Genomic DNA, 17,370 nt, shown 5'->3' on the forward strand with positions numbered 1-17,370 from the left:
AGTAACAAAGACGACAGTCCCTGCCTCCTAGAGCTTACGCTCTAGGTGTCAGACAAGACAAGACAGATGGACAACACAGACAAAGGCCTCAGTGTAGACAAGCCCTAAAGCTGCTTCTATTCTAGGAAAGTTGGGATCAATGGTAGTGATGGTGGAGGCTAGGATTGAGGCATTTTTTATCACTGAGACTCAGAGCAGGGGGAGATAACACAACAGTAAAACTGCCAAAGCTCTGTCTACAGAACAGCTTCCACCACTTCTATTGCATGTGGAGCTGTGCCACGGGAGACTAGAGTGAATTTTCCTGCTGTAGACAAAGCCTCAGATGACAGCCACTTTCTCAAGTTCTTGCACATGAGTCATCCTTCCCTCTTGGCTATGCAGATTTTGATTATCATGCTGAGGTTTGTCTAGCACATAATGGGCCTGATTTCTAGCCAGGCCTCGTCCTGGCTTCCATTTTTGCAAGTGTAATTTTCTGCCTGAAAATAACTGCACCCTGCATAAAAAGAAAAGGAGTACTTGTGGCACCTTAGAGACTAACCAGTTTATTTGAGCATGAGCTTTCGTGAGCTACAGCTCGCTTCATCGGATGCATCCGATGAAGTAAGCTGTAGCTCACGAAAGCTCATGCTCAAATAAACTGGTTAGTCTCTAAGGTGCCACAAGTACTCCTTTTCTTTTTACGAATACAGACTAACACGGCTGTTACTCTGAAACCTGCACCCTGCATGTTTTGCATCTTTTGGGCCAGATTACAAATCCCTTACCCATGCTGGTGGCAATCCCAATCATCAAAGCAGTCCCTTTGAAGTCACTCAGGCTATTTCAGTATGTAACTGCTCATCATTGTAAGGGGTATACGATCTGGTCGTTCAGGTAATTAGAGGATGTCTAATGACTCATATTTGCCCCCACTCTGAATTGCAACAGGAGGCTGTTTTGAAGTCTGGTTGAAAATCCTGCCCAGTGTATATTAATCTGGAGACTCCTACCTTCCACTGGTATCTCTAGATTTACACCTACGTGCATAGGTTAATGTGATGTTCTTTAATCTGGTGCTCACTACTTCTATACCATTTAGTGTTTCCTCTCCTGCTGCCACCACCTTGTTTACTCTACCTTGTTTCAGTTGTTCCTGTTTTGTTTGAATGCATTTCCTTGATGACTTTTGTATTATTCATAATAATGATACTTAGCACTTTTTTCCTTTAAAGCTCTTTACAAACATGTTGTGTCTCTGAGGCAAGAATAATAAGGAGTTCAGACAGAATTACTGGAAATGATTGCCTGGGTCCAGCCTCAGCAGAGTGTCTGAGACTCATGGCCAGAATGAGCAGAGATTTAGCTGTTGTCTGAAATACATACAGGCAGGCAGCACTAGGTTTCAGAGTGGTAGCCATGTTAGTCTGTATCATCAAAAACAACGAGGAGTTCTTGTGGCACCTTAGAGACTAACAAATTTATTTGGGCATAAGCTTTTGTGGGCATAAGCTTTCATCAGATGCATGAAATGGAAAATACTGTAGAGAGGTATAAATACACACCATATGAAAAGATGGGAGTTGCCTTACCAAATGTGAGGAGGGGTATTAGCAAGCCAATTCAATTAAGGTGGAAGTGAGCTATTCTCAACAGTTGACAAGAAGGGAGGAAAAATCACTTTTGTCATGCTAATGAGTTCAATGTAATCAAGGTGGCCCATTTCAAACAGTTGACAAGAAGGTGTGAGTATCAGCAGGGGGAAAATTAGTTTTTGTAGTGACCCATCCACTTGGTCTTTATTCAGGCCTAATACGATGGTGTCCAGTTTGCAAATTAATTCCAGTTCTGCAGTTTCTCGTTGGAGTCTGTTTTTGAAATTTTGTTGTTGAAGAATTGCCACTTTTAAGTCTGTTGTTGAGTGTCCAGGGTGATGGAAGTGTTCTCCTACTGGTTTTTGAATGTTATAATTCTTGATGTCAGATTTGTGTCCATTTATTTTTTTGCGTAGAGACTGTCCGGTTTGGCCAATGTACATGGCAGAGGGGCATTGCTGGCACATGATGGCATGTATCACATTGGTAGATGTGCAGGTGAACGAGCCCCTGATGGTGTGGATGATGTGGTTAGGTCCTATGATGGTGTCCCTTGAATAGATATGCAGATAGAGTTGGCACCAGGGTTTGGTGCAGGGATGGGTTCCTGAGTTAGTGTTTTTGTTGTGTGGTGTGTAGTTGCTGGTGAGTATTTGCTTCAGGTTGGGGGGGTTGTCTGTAAGCGAGGACTGGCCTGTCTCCCAAGGTCTGTGAGAGTGAGGGATCATCCTTCAGGATAGGTTGTAGATCCTTGATGATGCGCTGGAGAGGTTTTAGTTGGGGGCTGTAGTTGACGGCTAGTGGCGTTCTGTTACTTTCTTCGTTGAGCCTGTCCTGTAGTAGGTGACTTCTGGGTACCCGTCTGGCTCTGTCAATCTGTTTCTTCACTTCCTGCCTGCAGCACCAGCTTCCTGCAGTACTCTGTGTTGAGGGTTTTTCTTTTATATAGAACATCCGTTTATTTCTGATTTGCTTTGTTACACCAATAGCCTAAAATGAGTTGTATATCCCAAATCAATCCATCTGCCCAGATATCAATACCCAGATAACTGCACTTGTCATGTTTCTACAGGATAAGCCTGTGAGACGCTGAGCACCATCAACTCCCCTTCAAGTCAATGGGAGTTGAGGGATCAGCACCTTGTAGGATTGGGCCTTCAGTCACTCAGGAAAATGACATACAGATTATTATTACTTAGATGATCATAATGCGCCACAGACGCTAGGATTTTTCCACATGTGGAGGAAGACCTGGTCCAAGACCATTAACACCATTTTTTCTCATTGATAACTTCTTTGTTTCTCAGCAACTTATTATGCAAACACAGCAAAGTCACATTCCTTGCTGAGGACTCCATGCACGGCAAGAGTGGACTGTCACAGTGAATCCATTATGAAACAAACTGAGATCAACCTGAAGAATCAGAACATTTTTGTGTGTGTTGAAATAACTGTTTCCCCCAACTCCACAATCACATATCTCAACAATGGCCAAATGGAAACCTTTGCCCTTGATTAGACTTCAGGTGTACATCAATACAAAGATAAACTTGATGCCATTAAACAGACTTAGCAAATAAAAGCATGGAAAGTTATCTAAGAAATACAAAGTACTGTAAGATCAAACTGGATATGAGAAATGACCTATGCAGTCTCTGGGTATGATTGTAGTTTTATGCTACAAATGTTCTACGTGACTTGACAATGAGACATAGGGAACCAAGTCCACTTTAATCTTTTATCACTGAAGTGGATAGCCATACCTTCTCTTCCAGCAGGTAACATTGTGCAGACTCTTGTAGCTAATCCTCCAATGTGAAGGCACTCTTCATCCTCTCTTTTTCTGGAAATAAGCTTGTGCACCCAAATAAGCAAGGTTTGTACCAGATCAATGTAGAGTCTAACAATTGGATTATTGGGTTCAGTAAGCCCCAGAAATGCTAACTGTGGCTCAAGTAACAGATTTTTTTTGAGGAATTTCCAAGGAGTTTTGAACAGCAGCTCACAATATAAAGTTGCCAACTTAGTGGAGAACAGGGCTGATTAAATACAGCGTCCAGTGCAGTTCTTTGGGAAACTTCTAAAGGGTCTGATTCAAAGCTCTTTGAAGCCAATGAAAACCTTTCAAGTGACATGGATTGGACCCTAAATGCTAAAAAATAGGACCTTAGAATGTAAGTTCCTTCTTAGCCATAAAGTGATGCTATAATTATAAAATCATTGCGTCTCCAACAGGAATTTTATGCCTGATACCTGCCAGTGCTGTCTCTGTTTGCAATCTGTAGTGTAGTTGTAGCCATGTCACTCCCAGGACATTAGAGAGACAAGGTGGGTGAGGTAATCTCTTTTACTGAACCAATTTCTGTTAATGAGAGAGACAAGCTTTCTATGAAGTTTTCAGAGAAGAGTTCTGTGTGTGGCTCGAAAGCTTTCCTCTCCTACCAGCAGGAGTTGGTCCAATAAAAGATATTACCTCACCCACCTTATCTGTCTGAAATACACAGAGTAAGTAAATCTCTCTTTACTTATCTACTTATCTGTCTCTCGTCTCCCTGAGCAGCTGAGAAATCTCCAAAAGGTCAACACCACACAGGTACTGCCAACATTCTCTACTCCTCCCCACAGTACCTTGTACTATAAGTTCTGTTTGTATCCTGATTGGTTCAGGGGCTCCTTAGAGCACTGTGTGTATTGGAATTGCTCTCAGAGGCAGGGTGAGTACCAATCCTCACGCGAGCTGGAGGCATCCCTTTTACACTGCTAACTGGTTACTCTGGACACAGTTGTCTTTATAAGCAGAAGATGACACAAATCAGGTCAGCAATACCCTAACCCAGGAGTTACAAATGTTACACTAAACTTAGAAATGACCTTTAAAAGATCCACTTGGTTCAGAGCACAGCAGTGGGGGTGCTAGCCCATTAGGGGCCATAAACAGGAATATTTTGCCTCCCCCCCCCCACTAAAACATAATAAAAATCTAATAGGTGGCCCCTTGAGCTGCTCAAGGCCCTAAAGCAATTGCTTAGTCTGCTTATGCCTAGTGCTGGCTCTGGAGCACAGCAGCCCATTCACTCTGCCACAGACCACGGAGAGCATGTCACCCCAATATCCCATTCTCCTGAGTAATCTGACTCTTTAAAATCCTCCATGTCCTTGGAGTACAAGACGTCCAAGCAGAGGAGACAGTTGGCAAGGGGGCATAGGTCATTCTACTGCTTTAACCCAATGGACAGCTGCCCAACAAGGAGAGCTAACCAGGGCTTGTATTTCTGATGACTTTATGTATCAGACAGGGCAGTTCTGTACCCTGTATTGCTTTCTCTGGCATGTTAGAACATGTTCTCCTAGGCACACCCATTGCAAATTAGAGAACTCTGTGGATGTGTGTTGCTGAAGGCAGGAAAATGGAGCTGGGTGGTACACTAATAATGAACTTTGTAGATTCTGCTCGAGGGTCCAGCAGGGACAGGGGTTTAGTCATCGTGGCTGACAATAGATGAAAGCATACCAGAGGCTGAGCAGAGCAAAGGAAGGCTGTTGGGACAAAAACTGGATAATGGCATCTAGAAACAGCTCATTATAAGGATCCTATAATAATAGATTTCGTATTTGTCATAAATACACAGACCTATAAAATATCTCTATATTTACGCAAGTCTGTACACATGCACACAAAACAAGCCCAGTGTATTGTTTTGAATATATGAGAACAGTGAGCTCAGAATGGAACACTCCCCTGTCGCTGTACTGCTCAGCAAGGGCTCTTTTGCTGAGATATCCCTTTTGCGCTGTGGCTAAACGAAGTAGTGTTGAGTCGGTGGTTGCTCCTGGGCTCTGCAGGCCCATAAACCTTAATGTAAAGCGCCCCTGGGGATGTCCATTTGTGTACAGAGAAGAAAGAACAATAATACACTTATGGCAGAAAAGCCTGAATATTTATCGCACAGGGCCGTGTGCTAAGGGAGGGCTTGAGGGCAGCTGCTGCCTTTCTACCCCCGTCCCAGTTACCTGATTCTCAGCTGCCCTGCGTCAGGATTTGATCTAGATGTTTTCTTCCTCTTTCTGCTGACTGAAAGCTCCTTTGTTTCCAGAGTGAATTAATGCTGCTTCTGAATCAGCCAGCTGGTAGAGAGGAGAAACACTGCAGAGCAACAGAACTGTAGCATGTTTCATTCATCTGTGTATACGGCAGAGGAGGTAGGAGGAGAGAGAAGGAGTATACAGACTGATACCAGTTCAGAGGACAGGATTAGGGGTCTGGAGGATCATTTAAAAGATTGAGAGGCCCTAAACTCCACAGATGGGACCATTCCTAAAATGGCGAGGTGGGAAGGAGAGACAGACATCCAGCAGGTTATTTCTGACCGAGGGGAAATGCATGAATGAGTGAGACAGACTGAAGAATAAGAGATCAGCTTTGGACCCTATGCACCAGCAATGGGTGGTCTGGCCAGAGAGATATTGGCTAGAAGGGGAAAAGTGCATGGAAGTGCCTGTAATTCAGAGAGAGCAGTTTCACTGAGTCAGGCATGCTGTAGCTGGGAAGAGAGAGATGGTCAGCACGAAGGGATTCATCTCAAGGGATTTGGATTGTAGACTTGTAGTGGAAGAGGTTGAAGAGGGTTGTACATAGCTTGTATGACGCAAACAGGACAGCAAAGTGCAAGGAGAAGGAACGACTTCTTCCAGTGCATCCTTACAGATGCTAGGGCGTCACAGGAAATAGGTAGGAAGAACTCAAGGGGATGCTGCAGCAAGACAATCATGAGTGTGATTTGGTAACAGTTACAGGAATATAGTGGGATGATTCCTGTGACAGTTGTATCAGCAAAGGGAGAAACATTCTGTACAGGAGGGAAAGAGGAGGAGAGACAGCTACGGGTGTTACACCAAGGACTCGTATACGAGCAGGGAAATATAGGTAGAAAATAAAAAAGCCATCTCCAGGAGACAAGGGGGAATTTACACACCCAGTTTTCTGGGGAAGGACTAATTTGATAGTTTACAAGGGCCGGGTCAAGCTATGGCTGGGTCAACAGTTGTACTGGAGATCTGAAACAACTGTCTTAGGATCAGCCTGATCCGACCCAACCCAACAGCTATTCTGTTACAACATAAAATCACAATGAGTGATGTCATCATGCTGAGATGCCAGCCTGCAACAGCTTGTTCTTCAGCAGGAGACCATTCCCAGAGTGCGACTGGAAGATGATGTCTGGGTGCAGGGGAATGCCAGCTTTATCAAGAACACACATGCCTTCATTGCACAGGTGTTGCAGTGGCAGTTAACACACAGGGGGTTAATAGCCTGTTGCTGCTCTTTTCTGCAAGGCTGTAAATAGTCTAAGATTTGACTATTATATGTGTTCATATTTAAAGTGCTCAGGAATGTTTAGGGAAGCTCTGGATATATTCCCAAAGACACTGTCACCTTTTCACCCCTCCTTTCCTGAGCTGTACCCAATATAGCTTGGATGCAGTCCAGGCTCTGGGCCCTTGAGAGTGATGTAACCATTAGCAGAAGGCATCCTGGATTCATAAATCCTGCCAAATAAACTCAGTTGCTTTTTGGATAGAATTATAACATTAAAAGGCAAAAGAAATGGAGGGGTTGTAAAGACAGCTCCTGACTCCTGTTGCAACCTTTTATACCTGTCTCAGCTCCATCGTCCTCTCGGTAGCAACATTGGTTCACTGGCCAAGCAGCACGCTTAGCCCCTCTCAACCACAGGATTTTCAAACAGAGCCCTATGGACACAGACACACAACCCTAGTTACAAACCTTATTTTCAATTACCATTCGAAATCCAGAATGTATTATTGCTCCAGGACTCCCATCTCTCCATGGGGTGCACTGTTTTCCCCCTTTCTTCCTTCCAATTAATCTCATAGTAAGTAATCTCGTTGCACACCTGCAATCATTATTCCTTCTCAGAATATCTCCCTCCTCCCCGAGTTCCACATCCTTCTCTGTACAGATCATGCTGATTGTGATGAGCCAGGTTTCCCCCAGCTACATTATTCTATACCCTTCTGGGGCAATGTTCTCTTACTGGTAGCATTGTGCTTAGTACCAATATCTTATCTTAGTCTAAAGTACCTCTATGGGTTCCCTTGACACCATACCTCAGTTATACCATCTACAATACAAAAATGATTAGGGCTATCAGTGCTGATGCGCACAGCAAGGATAGTCAGGAAAAAATGTCTCTCCCTGGAATCTTATTGCAGACAGCTGCATTGTGGGTGTTTTATGCCTTTCTCTTAAGAATTGGGCCTTGAGACAGGATAAAGGAGTAGATGGCACCATTGATCTGTCTGGGATGGTGATGCCTATGTCAGCATATCTTTTTGTCTAATCTGGAAAGTAGTGCTTTGTGTCTAAAGCAGGGTTTCTCAAATTTCATTGCACCACGACCCCCTTCTGACAACAAAAATTACTACACGACCCTGGGAACGGGGACTGAAGACCAAACTCCTCCACCCCAGGCCGGGGGGCCAAAGTTGAAGCCTGAGCCCTGCCCCCTGGGTTGGGAGGACGAAACCAAAGCTTGAGGGCATCTGCCCTGGGCGGGTGAGGGCTGTAACCTGAGCCCCACCGCCGAGGGCTGAAGCCCTCAGGTTTCAGCTCCAGCTCTGAGCAGTGGGGCTCAGACTTTTGGCTTCAGCCCCAGGCCCCAGCAAGTCTAACGCCAGCTCTGGCAACCCCATTAAAACAGGGTCACGACTCACTTTGGGATCCCGACCCACAGTTTGAGAACCGCTGGTCTAGAGCGTTGAGAAAGAGAGGTAACATCCGAAGGAGCTGGGATCCTTTCTAGGAGGCAGCCGAATGGATTGAAGGTGAATAGAGTTGGCCTGTATGCCTATGCTGCAATAAAAGACTTGTGGCACAGCCATGGCGGGCCCAGATCAGCTGGCTCAAGATCGCAGGACTTGGTCTGCAGGGCCATAAAATGGCAGTTTAGATGTTCGGGCTTGAGATCCCGTGTGTGGGTGGGGCACTAGCTGCTTCTTCTAGTACTTAAGGCTTTTTGTTCCTGGCTCTTGTCCCTTTTCCTCTATCTCCTTACCCATTAGCTAGGGAGAGGGAATGGTAACACCTTTGCTTGGTACAGCATGCTGTAGTTACTTCAATTTTGCTGTTTTTGTTCTGTCTCACCATGTTCGCTTGAATGTTTGGTTTTCACAGGCCCGCAAGGTGAAGCGGCAGATTGATTTCTGGGGGGGCTGGGGAGAATGGAGCGAGTGCAGTCGGAGCTGTGGCGGGGGCATCAGCTTTCGGCAACGGCGCTGCTACTCACAAAGGTGAGGGCTTTCTTCTTTTTATATTACTGCACTCTTTCTCCTCCCATAAGAGGCATCACCAGGTAGCTCAGGGTAGCTTTCTAATGTCTCTTGGTGAAATGAGCTGTCAATCACCTACCAAAGAAAGTTTGATCTCTCTTATTCCCTGTATGGAAATAAGGCTAAATCTGTTTTCTGGAAGGCATCTCTAATAAGCAGCTCTCCCCCAAAAGAGTTCATCTAGATGAAGTGGAATATAGTGTATATAAATAAGAAGAATTTGAGAGGCAGAGTTTGGATCCAGAATGGGGCCAGATCCTCAGCAAGTGTAAATCATCATAGCTCCATTAATCTAAATAGAGCTTCACTAATTTACACCAGCCTAGGAGCTGACCTTAGGTTTCTTTTATTAGGGTTTGAAGTGTGGCTTCAAAGCTGAACAAGGCTAAAATTTGGTTTTGGTGATGCCAAAATTGCATCTGCTTTTCTGTCAAAATTTCAGCCCAAATATCTTAAATCTTGAGAAACCAGCTGTTCCCACTGGATCCAGAAAATAGGCCTTTTCCAGTTTTCAGCCCTAGCCACAGCTAAAATTATGGTGGTGGGTTCAGATCCAGGGGAACAAATCCAAACTGCCCCACATTCAAGGTGGATGTGTGGGGGGGTTCTTATCTGAGGTTACAGTTTGGGTCCAACTCTAATATATAATGGAGTCACAGTAAAAACTCCATTATATAGGAAGCTTTTCACATAGTTTTGATTATAAACCTGATGGGGATTTTCCTCTAACTTTCTGAACAGGGCTCTCTTCAGTCTGAAATGCCCATGCTAGAGGAGAATGGCATCGTTGGAAAGTTTGAGGTTAACTGGACAAGAAAAGTTGTGTTTGGGGCACAAGTTTGATATGGCAAAAGGGTGTCATTCTGGTCAGGATTATGGTACTCTGGCAGCCCTGTGAGGGAAATGTGCACAGCACTGTGCCTATCATTCTCCTGAGGGCTGAAAGCCATTTCTATGCTAAGATTTTTCAGACAAGAGCTGGTGGGAAATTTTCCATTGGAATGATTTTTGATGACACGATGTTAACAGTGCCTAAGATATGTCCATATGACAGCTTCCTTTGGTGAGGCAGCACCTAATGGGAATCATTGGTGTGAAACTGATCTGGCCAGAAAAGGGTAATCGCTTCCTGCAAAAAAAATTCACGTTTTCGAAAAAAAATTCATCCCAAATTGGGACAAAAAGTCAAAAAAACTCCCTTACCCGGAAGGGATTTCTAGAAAAATTCTGATTGTCCATCAGGAAAATTGAAACAAACTCTCTGCCAGAGAGGCTCTTGTCAATTTCATTTTCTGCTTCAGGGAGAAAGTAAAATTGACAAGAGCCTTCCAGGCAGGCTGTTGGCGGCTGAGTGCCCAGGCGTTCCACCTCCCTAGTGCTCAGCCTTCCTGCCACCCCCCCTACCTGGCTGTCTCTCTGGTAGGGAAGCTGAGCCCCCCTGGTTCTCTTCTCCCTGCTGCCTGGCTGCCAGAGAGAGGAGGTGAGGAGGCTAAGAGCCAGGAAGTCGGAGAATAGGGGCACTTGGCCTCTGGCAGCCTCAGTCAGCTGCTCTTAGATGAAATCCTTCGGCTCTCCCCAAATGGAATTGTTCTGGAAATCCCTTCCCGTGAAGAATTTTGCATTTTTGATGTCGGGACAATTTTTTCTCAAAAAATGTGACATTTTTCAGAGGAGGGGATTTCTATTTTCTGGCCAGTGCCTCTATTTTAGACCCGTTTCAGAGTAACAGCCGTGTTAGTCTGTATTCGCAAAAAGAAAAGGAGTACTTGTGGCACCTTAGAGACTAACCAATTTATTTGAGCATAAGCTTTCGTGAGCTACAGCTCACTTCATCAGATGCATACTGTGGAAACTGCATGGTCTCTGTGTATATAATGTCTTCTGCAGTTTCCACAGTATGCATCCGATGAAGTGAGCTGTAGCTCACGAAAGCTTATGCTCAAATAAATTGGTTAGTCTCTAAGGTGCCACAAGTACTCCTTTTCTTTTTTAGACCCGTGAGTCCCAAAAGGTGCTGCTCTACCAGCAGAAGCCATAAGGTGGCCATTGTTCAGGCATTGTTAACATGGTGTTATCTCACCTCTGAGCACGTGTAGATGGTAATAATGACTGAACCTCCCTGAGCAGGTAGAGCTGCCCCCATTGATAATGATAGGTCTAAAAATCCTTCTGTAGACATAGCCAAAAAGAACACAAGCTGAAGTAGGCAGCCTCCCTTCTGCTCCCTTTGGCTCCTCAATCTCCTTTTTAAATAGGCTTTTTATAAGAGTTCTGATTATTCTGCAATATTTAAAAAAAAAACAAAATCTCCAAGCACGCCTCTTCCCTTTGCTTATGATCTGGCCTATCTCTCTCTGTGCTGACTCAGCATTCCTGGAGACCCACCTTGCTGTGTCATGAGTGCTGAGATGATGGATAGAGAGAGAAGCAGGAGGGGTACAACCAGTGGTGGATTAGCCACTGTGCCAGCGAGCCGTGCACAGGGTCCCCCGTCAATTGGAGGCCACCGGAAAAATGGCCATCCCCACGTCCCGACCCGCTTCACCTGCCTGCCAGGTGGGGTACGCTTCTGCCAGGGACCAGGGGAAGCCCCCATGCCTGGACCCTGCTCCCCGGCAGGAGTGCCAGGTGGGGGGGAGGGGAACGGGGCTGGACAAGCCCCTGCACCGCGACCCCATTTCTCTGGCAGAAGCGCTGGGGAGTGGGGTTGGGGAACTGCAGGGTGGTGGGTGGAGAGAGTTCCCCACTTGCTCTGTCCCAGGGTCCCACAAACCCCTAATCCGTCTCTGGGTGCAACAGATGGCTTTTTCAAATCCAATTTATCCCTGGATATGAACTTGTTAGGCATTGAGCTGTATCCCTCTCCCTCCCCTTTTGAAGAGTCAGGTATAGAATAAGGGAAGATAGTTACCTCCCTTCCCTTTGGCCATTCTGTTCTTCCAGCTAATGAGTCCCATAACAGCAGGAATGTAAATGGCAGGGTAGTTTGAAGTGTGCACACACACTGACTTCAGAACTCACCCCACCCACTCTTCCTACTCACCCCCAGGTAGACATGCTGTATCACACAGGTGCTGTTAGAGACTTTGAGCTGTGTGTTAATAAAAAGCCTGACAAAGAATAAAAGAAACTGTCTCCACTAATTGGTAGGGGGAAAATTTTGCCCCCCAGAAAACCACCCTGTGTCAATACACAGTGTATACACTACCTGTATCTATAACAAGATTACAGCAACAGAATGCGCTGAAAGATGCCTGGTTCAGTTTTGTAGGAAAGAAATAGGATATATTATGTTGTTAGCTCTGTGGGACAGGGAATGTATCTTAGGGCTGCATGCTGTGTGCAAGGTGCTGATAAATTCACAGTGTTACCTGGGAGATTATTAATAAATAGTAATGGGGATGATATTTACAATCTCTTCAGAACTACTTCATGTTGTTTCTCTGTCTTTCAGGACAGATGGTGGGTCTAACTGTATTGGACCAACTCGAAACCATCGCTTGTGCAATATTCAGGTACAGTGCCCAGTACATTTTCTCCTTCCTGATGCTTTCTCTCCTGGAGGAACTTAATTTTCTTCAGAAGCCATGTGCTGAGCCCACTCAGTGCCAATGGGATTCTTCTCCTCCCCTGGAGCACCAGTGCCAGTATTGTTGATGGACACTGTTTGCTTGGGGATGCTCACAGGTGACTAGGCCCCAGGCTAGAATTTGTGCCCTTGTGCAATAGATTCTGGGCCCATACCAACTCTGTCTGGTGATTGCAGCATGTAGAGATTAGTATAGTTACAGTTATCTCACCCTCAGTTTTCTGAAAACCCCAGTGTCAGCTCACTACACTGAGAATTCCTTCTATTATCCACAGCCTGTTCAAAGATTGCCATCACATACAGAGCATCAAGGTTGCATTTGAGAGACTATGGGGAGCAGAGAGAGCAGGAAGACAATCTGAGAAAATGTTTAGGGCTCTGGATCTGAATCCTGTGACTGAGATGGGTCTGGTTTATTATGGACAATGCCATGGAAAGGAATCAGGGAGCACTCATACTGTTGATGTTCATGGTTATAGCTTGGTAGTCACCCAAAGACCTTCTGTCTGGGAAGAAGCAGTTCCCTAATCACCTGCTTTAAGATAAGAATGAAGCTGGCCTGACCTGGAGACAGCGTAATGCGCTGTCAAGTGTCAGAGCTGCATTCAGGAGTGACTTTGGCATTGCCAGTCTGTGGGGAAGCTGTGAGGAACACACCGCAGTGAGATCCTTTCCTTTACCTCCCTCCTCCCTGTGCGAATTCTGTGTACCTGGGTTCTCTCTTCCCCCACAGAGCTGCCCTGAGGGCTCCAGGGACTTCCGAGCAGAGCAGTGTGCTGAGTTTGATGGGACAGAATTCCAAGGAAAGAGATACAAGTGGCTGCCTTATTATGGAGGTAACAGATAGAAGGTGTTAAACTTATTTGATGTGGGGGTATTTGACTTTGCCTGAAAGTAGGGGGTCTCTGTCTGGAAAGAGTCCTACATGCATAGGTGTCTGTCCAGAATTGTCCTCTTCTGGAACAGCTAGAGGGGTCTGTTGGAATGGATCATCTTTCAGAACAATTGTGTAACGCCGACAGACCCCAGTCGTCGGCAGGCGGGATTGAACTGGGGACCTTTGGAACTTAATGCATGAGCCTCTACAGCATGAGCCAAAAGCCAACTGCCTGTTAGCTAAGGCTGTAGAGCAAACTCATTAATCTGTCTCTCTCAGTGGTCTCGGTGCCACTAGATGGGACAGAACACCACACCCAGAAGGTGTGTGGGTTACAATTGCACAAGATATCTGGCAAGGGCTGCCTTTGAGGCACAGAAATCTATAGCTCCAGCAGCTGTTCAACACCTTTGATAATCAGCCAAAAGATATCTTAGATTGGACCCCCCCAAATCAAAGCTCTTCACGTTAGTGAATACTGCCAAAAATCTTGCTGCATGTGATTTGCTCAAGGACACTCAGAGAACCAGGGCTAGAGGCAGGAATAGAAATCAGAAGGCCTAGCTCTCTGTTCTTACCACTGGACTCTGCTGTCTTCCATATTCACCCAGCCACCTCTGAGTTATTGGGTTTTATTAAGCTTACCTGAAGAATTTCACTCTTTGCTTGTTGATATGTTACTGGTTTTCTTCTGTGTTAACATTTGTTCTGTCTCTCTGAAAAGCCTCGTACTACATGGGAATGTATTCTGCAGGAACCAGTCATTAATGTTAATAGCAATCCACTCCTCAGGGCCTAATCCCACATTTCAGGTTCAGGCTCATGGTGTGTTTGTAAGGGACTAACTATGTCATATGACACCTGCTGTTTTCTTTCCTTCCAGCTCCCAATAAATGCGAGTTAAACTGTATTCCCAAGGGAGAGAACTTCTACTACAGGCACAAGGAAGCAGTGGCTGATGGGACGCCCTGTGAGCCAGGCAAACGGGATGTCTGTGTCGAGGGAGTCTGCCAAGTAAGTCATCCTATCACCTTATCCCTTTTCTATGAGAGAGAGAGAGAGACTCAGAGAGGGTGTATGTCAGTCTTCTTAGCATTTCCCTTTGTCCTATCCAGGCCTTCCCAAACAATGCCCTTGTTATCTGACAACACACCAAATGCATTTGATTTCTGGGGAACTGAAGGAAGTGTGGGGAGCATGTGCATACATTTCTGTGGACTCTTGGGGCGAGTTAACCACCAGCTCCTGATCATCCCCCTTTCTACTGCACCCCAGAGCTATCTAGTTTATCCTCCTCCTAGTGATCAGTCTAGGCCCTGGCCTTTTCTTTCTTCATCCCACCCCACGCCCTGGTTTTGATTTAAGCACATTAATGCCATTGTTTTCTGACAGGCTGTCGGCTGTGATAACATGCTCAATTCTGCCAAGAAGGAAGACAAGTGCCTGCAGTGTGGAGGGGATGGCAGGGCCTGTTACGAAGTGAAGGGCACTTTTGATGTGCTCAACCTCCCCAAAGGTACAGTAGTCTGGATTTTCTGGAAGGGTGAACAGGGGAGAAGGACAGAGTGAAGCTTAGCCTCATTCTGACCCTTTGCATGCAGCTATCTGCTCTCTCTGTTCACTGGAGCCATTAGACCAGAACACTCACCCAAGCCCACCCATACAGCGGGCTAGAGCTAGAAAACATACTGGCCATCTTTATCTGGGGGTCCCCTCCTAGTTCCCACTGCAGCCCTAAGGTTCTTCCACTCCTCCTGCATCTTCCCCAGCTCCTAGTCTCTTGTGGATACCACAACTCTTCTAGAGGTGACAGGCTCCATTGAACTGTCCCTCAGAGCATGCCTGCTGGAAGTGCTCTTTGCAATGGAGCTGGTTACCCAAGGTCTGCAGAACCTCCAAAAGGAGTGGGAGACTGGGACCAGGACTTGAAACCTGGTTCTCCCACATTGGCTGGCTCTGAACTACTTCAGCCTAATGATTGAACTGAGATGAATCTTTGTCTGCTGAGTTTCAATCTGATGCATTTTGAAATGTCCGAGATAGGAAACCCTGAAAATCAGGGTTTATAATGGAAGCCCAAACAGGCCCCTGACTGTATTGTTTTCAGGGTGCAATGCTCTGGGTGCAATGCTGCTCTCAGATGTATTTTAGCCCTGAAGTGGGTGGACTACTCCATGGGTGAAACAAATCTGGGTGCAGCCATCCTAAAATCAATGAAGCTGCAACAGCTGGATTGAGTTCTTTCCGGTTATCTCATAACTCATCCATGCAGCCACTAGTGCAGCTGGGCACAGCTCCTGTGCACATGGGCGACCATCTCACATCCTCCATCACTGTCTGTCGGTACCTTTGACCAACTTCCTTCATTTTCTTCAGGTTACAATCAAATCTTCATCATTCCCATGGGAGCCACAAGCCTCCGCATTAAGGAAGTTATGCCCAGCAGGAACTTCCTGGGTAAGACTGACATTGTAATGAGTTTATTACTACACTGTAGAGATGGACTCAAGCCACAAAATTCTATTCTGACTTTCAAACACACTGGAGTTCAGAGGCATATGGGGCGGAAGCTTGCTCCTGCCCTCTGCAAAGGGAGGAGCTGGGCACAAAGTTCAATTCTAAATCCAGGTTTGGATATGGAACACCACTAGAGAACTAGGGGTGCTCAGACCTGGGACTCGGTCTTAGCCCAGCACCACTACTGTGACTCTACATACATGAGGATAAAAAGACCAAGCCCTATTTAAACCTTCCACCTGGAACTTCTAAGAGTCTGACAAACATGGCAAAGTTTGGGTCTGGGTTTGTCTGTTTGCCACAAAGCTTGGTAAAGTCAAATCCAAACTTCTCCTGCCACCCCTACTTTAGGGATGGGCTCCAAGCACACAGGCATCTTCTGGGCTGTCCAGTTCCCTGTGCATTAGGCCCTATCTTCCCCATGCTCTATGGATGGACTCCTGACATGCTCTTGTACAATACAAACATGACCGGGTTTTCATTACAGTGTCAAAGTGTTCTATGCCACATTGGCAGGCAAAAGTGTTTATGTTGCAAACAGAACATGCAATAATCAGGTGGGGAAGGGAGAATACAGCAATGCTGGAATGGAATCTGCGGCAAAGAGTTGGACCATGCAGTGAAAAAGGCTCGATGTGCAGAAAAGCAGAGAGCCTGAGCAAGACAGCAGGGAGCATCAGTAGGGCTAGAATGTTGTCACAGGATAATGATTTCCTGCAGGGACTTGATTTCACTTGGCATTTGTTGAAAGCAAACGCCGAAGGGAAGCACAGATGTTTATCTCCAATGCAGAAAGTACTGAACACAAGAGGGCATTCATTTCCCGTGAGTTACCATGTTTGATGCACGCACCAGTTGCCACTGTCTAAGTGGTTGTCCCAGCAGTTACTCACAGCTTTCAGGAAGGTTGTGGTGCTTGTGTGAGGAAGCTGGGTTTCAAGTAGCTGAACCGAGGGCTTTGTGAGTTGCTGATGTCCTGTGAGATCTAGAGCAGAGCGTAAAGCCATGTCATATGGCATCGGGTTGAAGTGGTGTCAGCATGTCATGTGAATAGTGGATCTTCCAAATCATTCATCCCCCACCTCCTCTTTTGTGCTCTGTGGCTTTGTCCAGCCATCAAGAATGTGCAGGGGGAATACTATCTGAATGGGCACTGGACGATTGACTTCAGCCGAGACCTGCACATCGCTAGCACAGTTGTGCACTATGATAGAGGCTCGGAGGGGGACCTGGCCCCTGAGCTGCTTCACTCCAGGGGTCCCACCACTGAGCCCTTAGTCACTGAGGTAAGCAGCTGTGTTTACCCTCTGTTAATATTGTCATGCTGTGGTTGTTGGTCTTGAGCTGCACGTCACATTTTGCAGAGATGATGTGCTTGGTTTCTACAGGATAATGTCAGTAGATTTCAGGGGAGGCAATACACCTGTACTGAGCCCAGTGAGCAGGGATATCAGCAGGGC

The 17,370-nt window shown here is 46.0% G+C and overlaps 1 protein-coding gene across 3 annotated transcripts in view; it reads left to right on the plus strand.

The window, feature by feature from the left end:
- The window catches only part of PAPLN (papilin, proteoglycan like sulfated glycoprotein), a 70,411-nt gene that overhangs the window by 16,726 nt on the left and 36,315 nt on the right, over positions 1-17,370 (plus strand). For all 3 annotated transcript variants that reach the window (XM_037900344.2, XM_027818125.3, XM_043547962.1), the window contains exons 3-9: positions 8,773-8,888; positions 12,382-12,442; positions 13,250-13,352; positions 14,277-14,407; positions 14,786-14,909; positions 15,770-15,850; positions 17,024-17,196. In XM_037900344.2, the coding sequence (XP_037756272.1) occupies positions 8,773-8,888; positions 12,382-12,442; positions 13,250-13,352; positions 14,277-14,407; positions 14,786-14,909; positions 15,770-15,850; positions 17,024-17,196 (789 nt within the window). The remainder of the gene's footprint in view (positions 1-8,772; positions 8,889-12,381; positions 12,443-13,249; positions 13,353-14,276; positions 14,408-14,785; positions 14,910-15,769; positions 15,851-17,023; positions 17,197-17,370) is intronic.

This window comes from Chelonia mydas, chromosome 6, assembly GCF_015237465.2.
Source record: "Chelonia mydas isolate rCheMyd1 chromosome 6, rCheMyd1.pri.v2, whole genome shotgun sequence".
Lineage (NCBI taxonomy): Eukaryota > Metazoa > Chordata > Testudines > Cheloniidae > Chelonia > Chelonia mydas.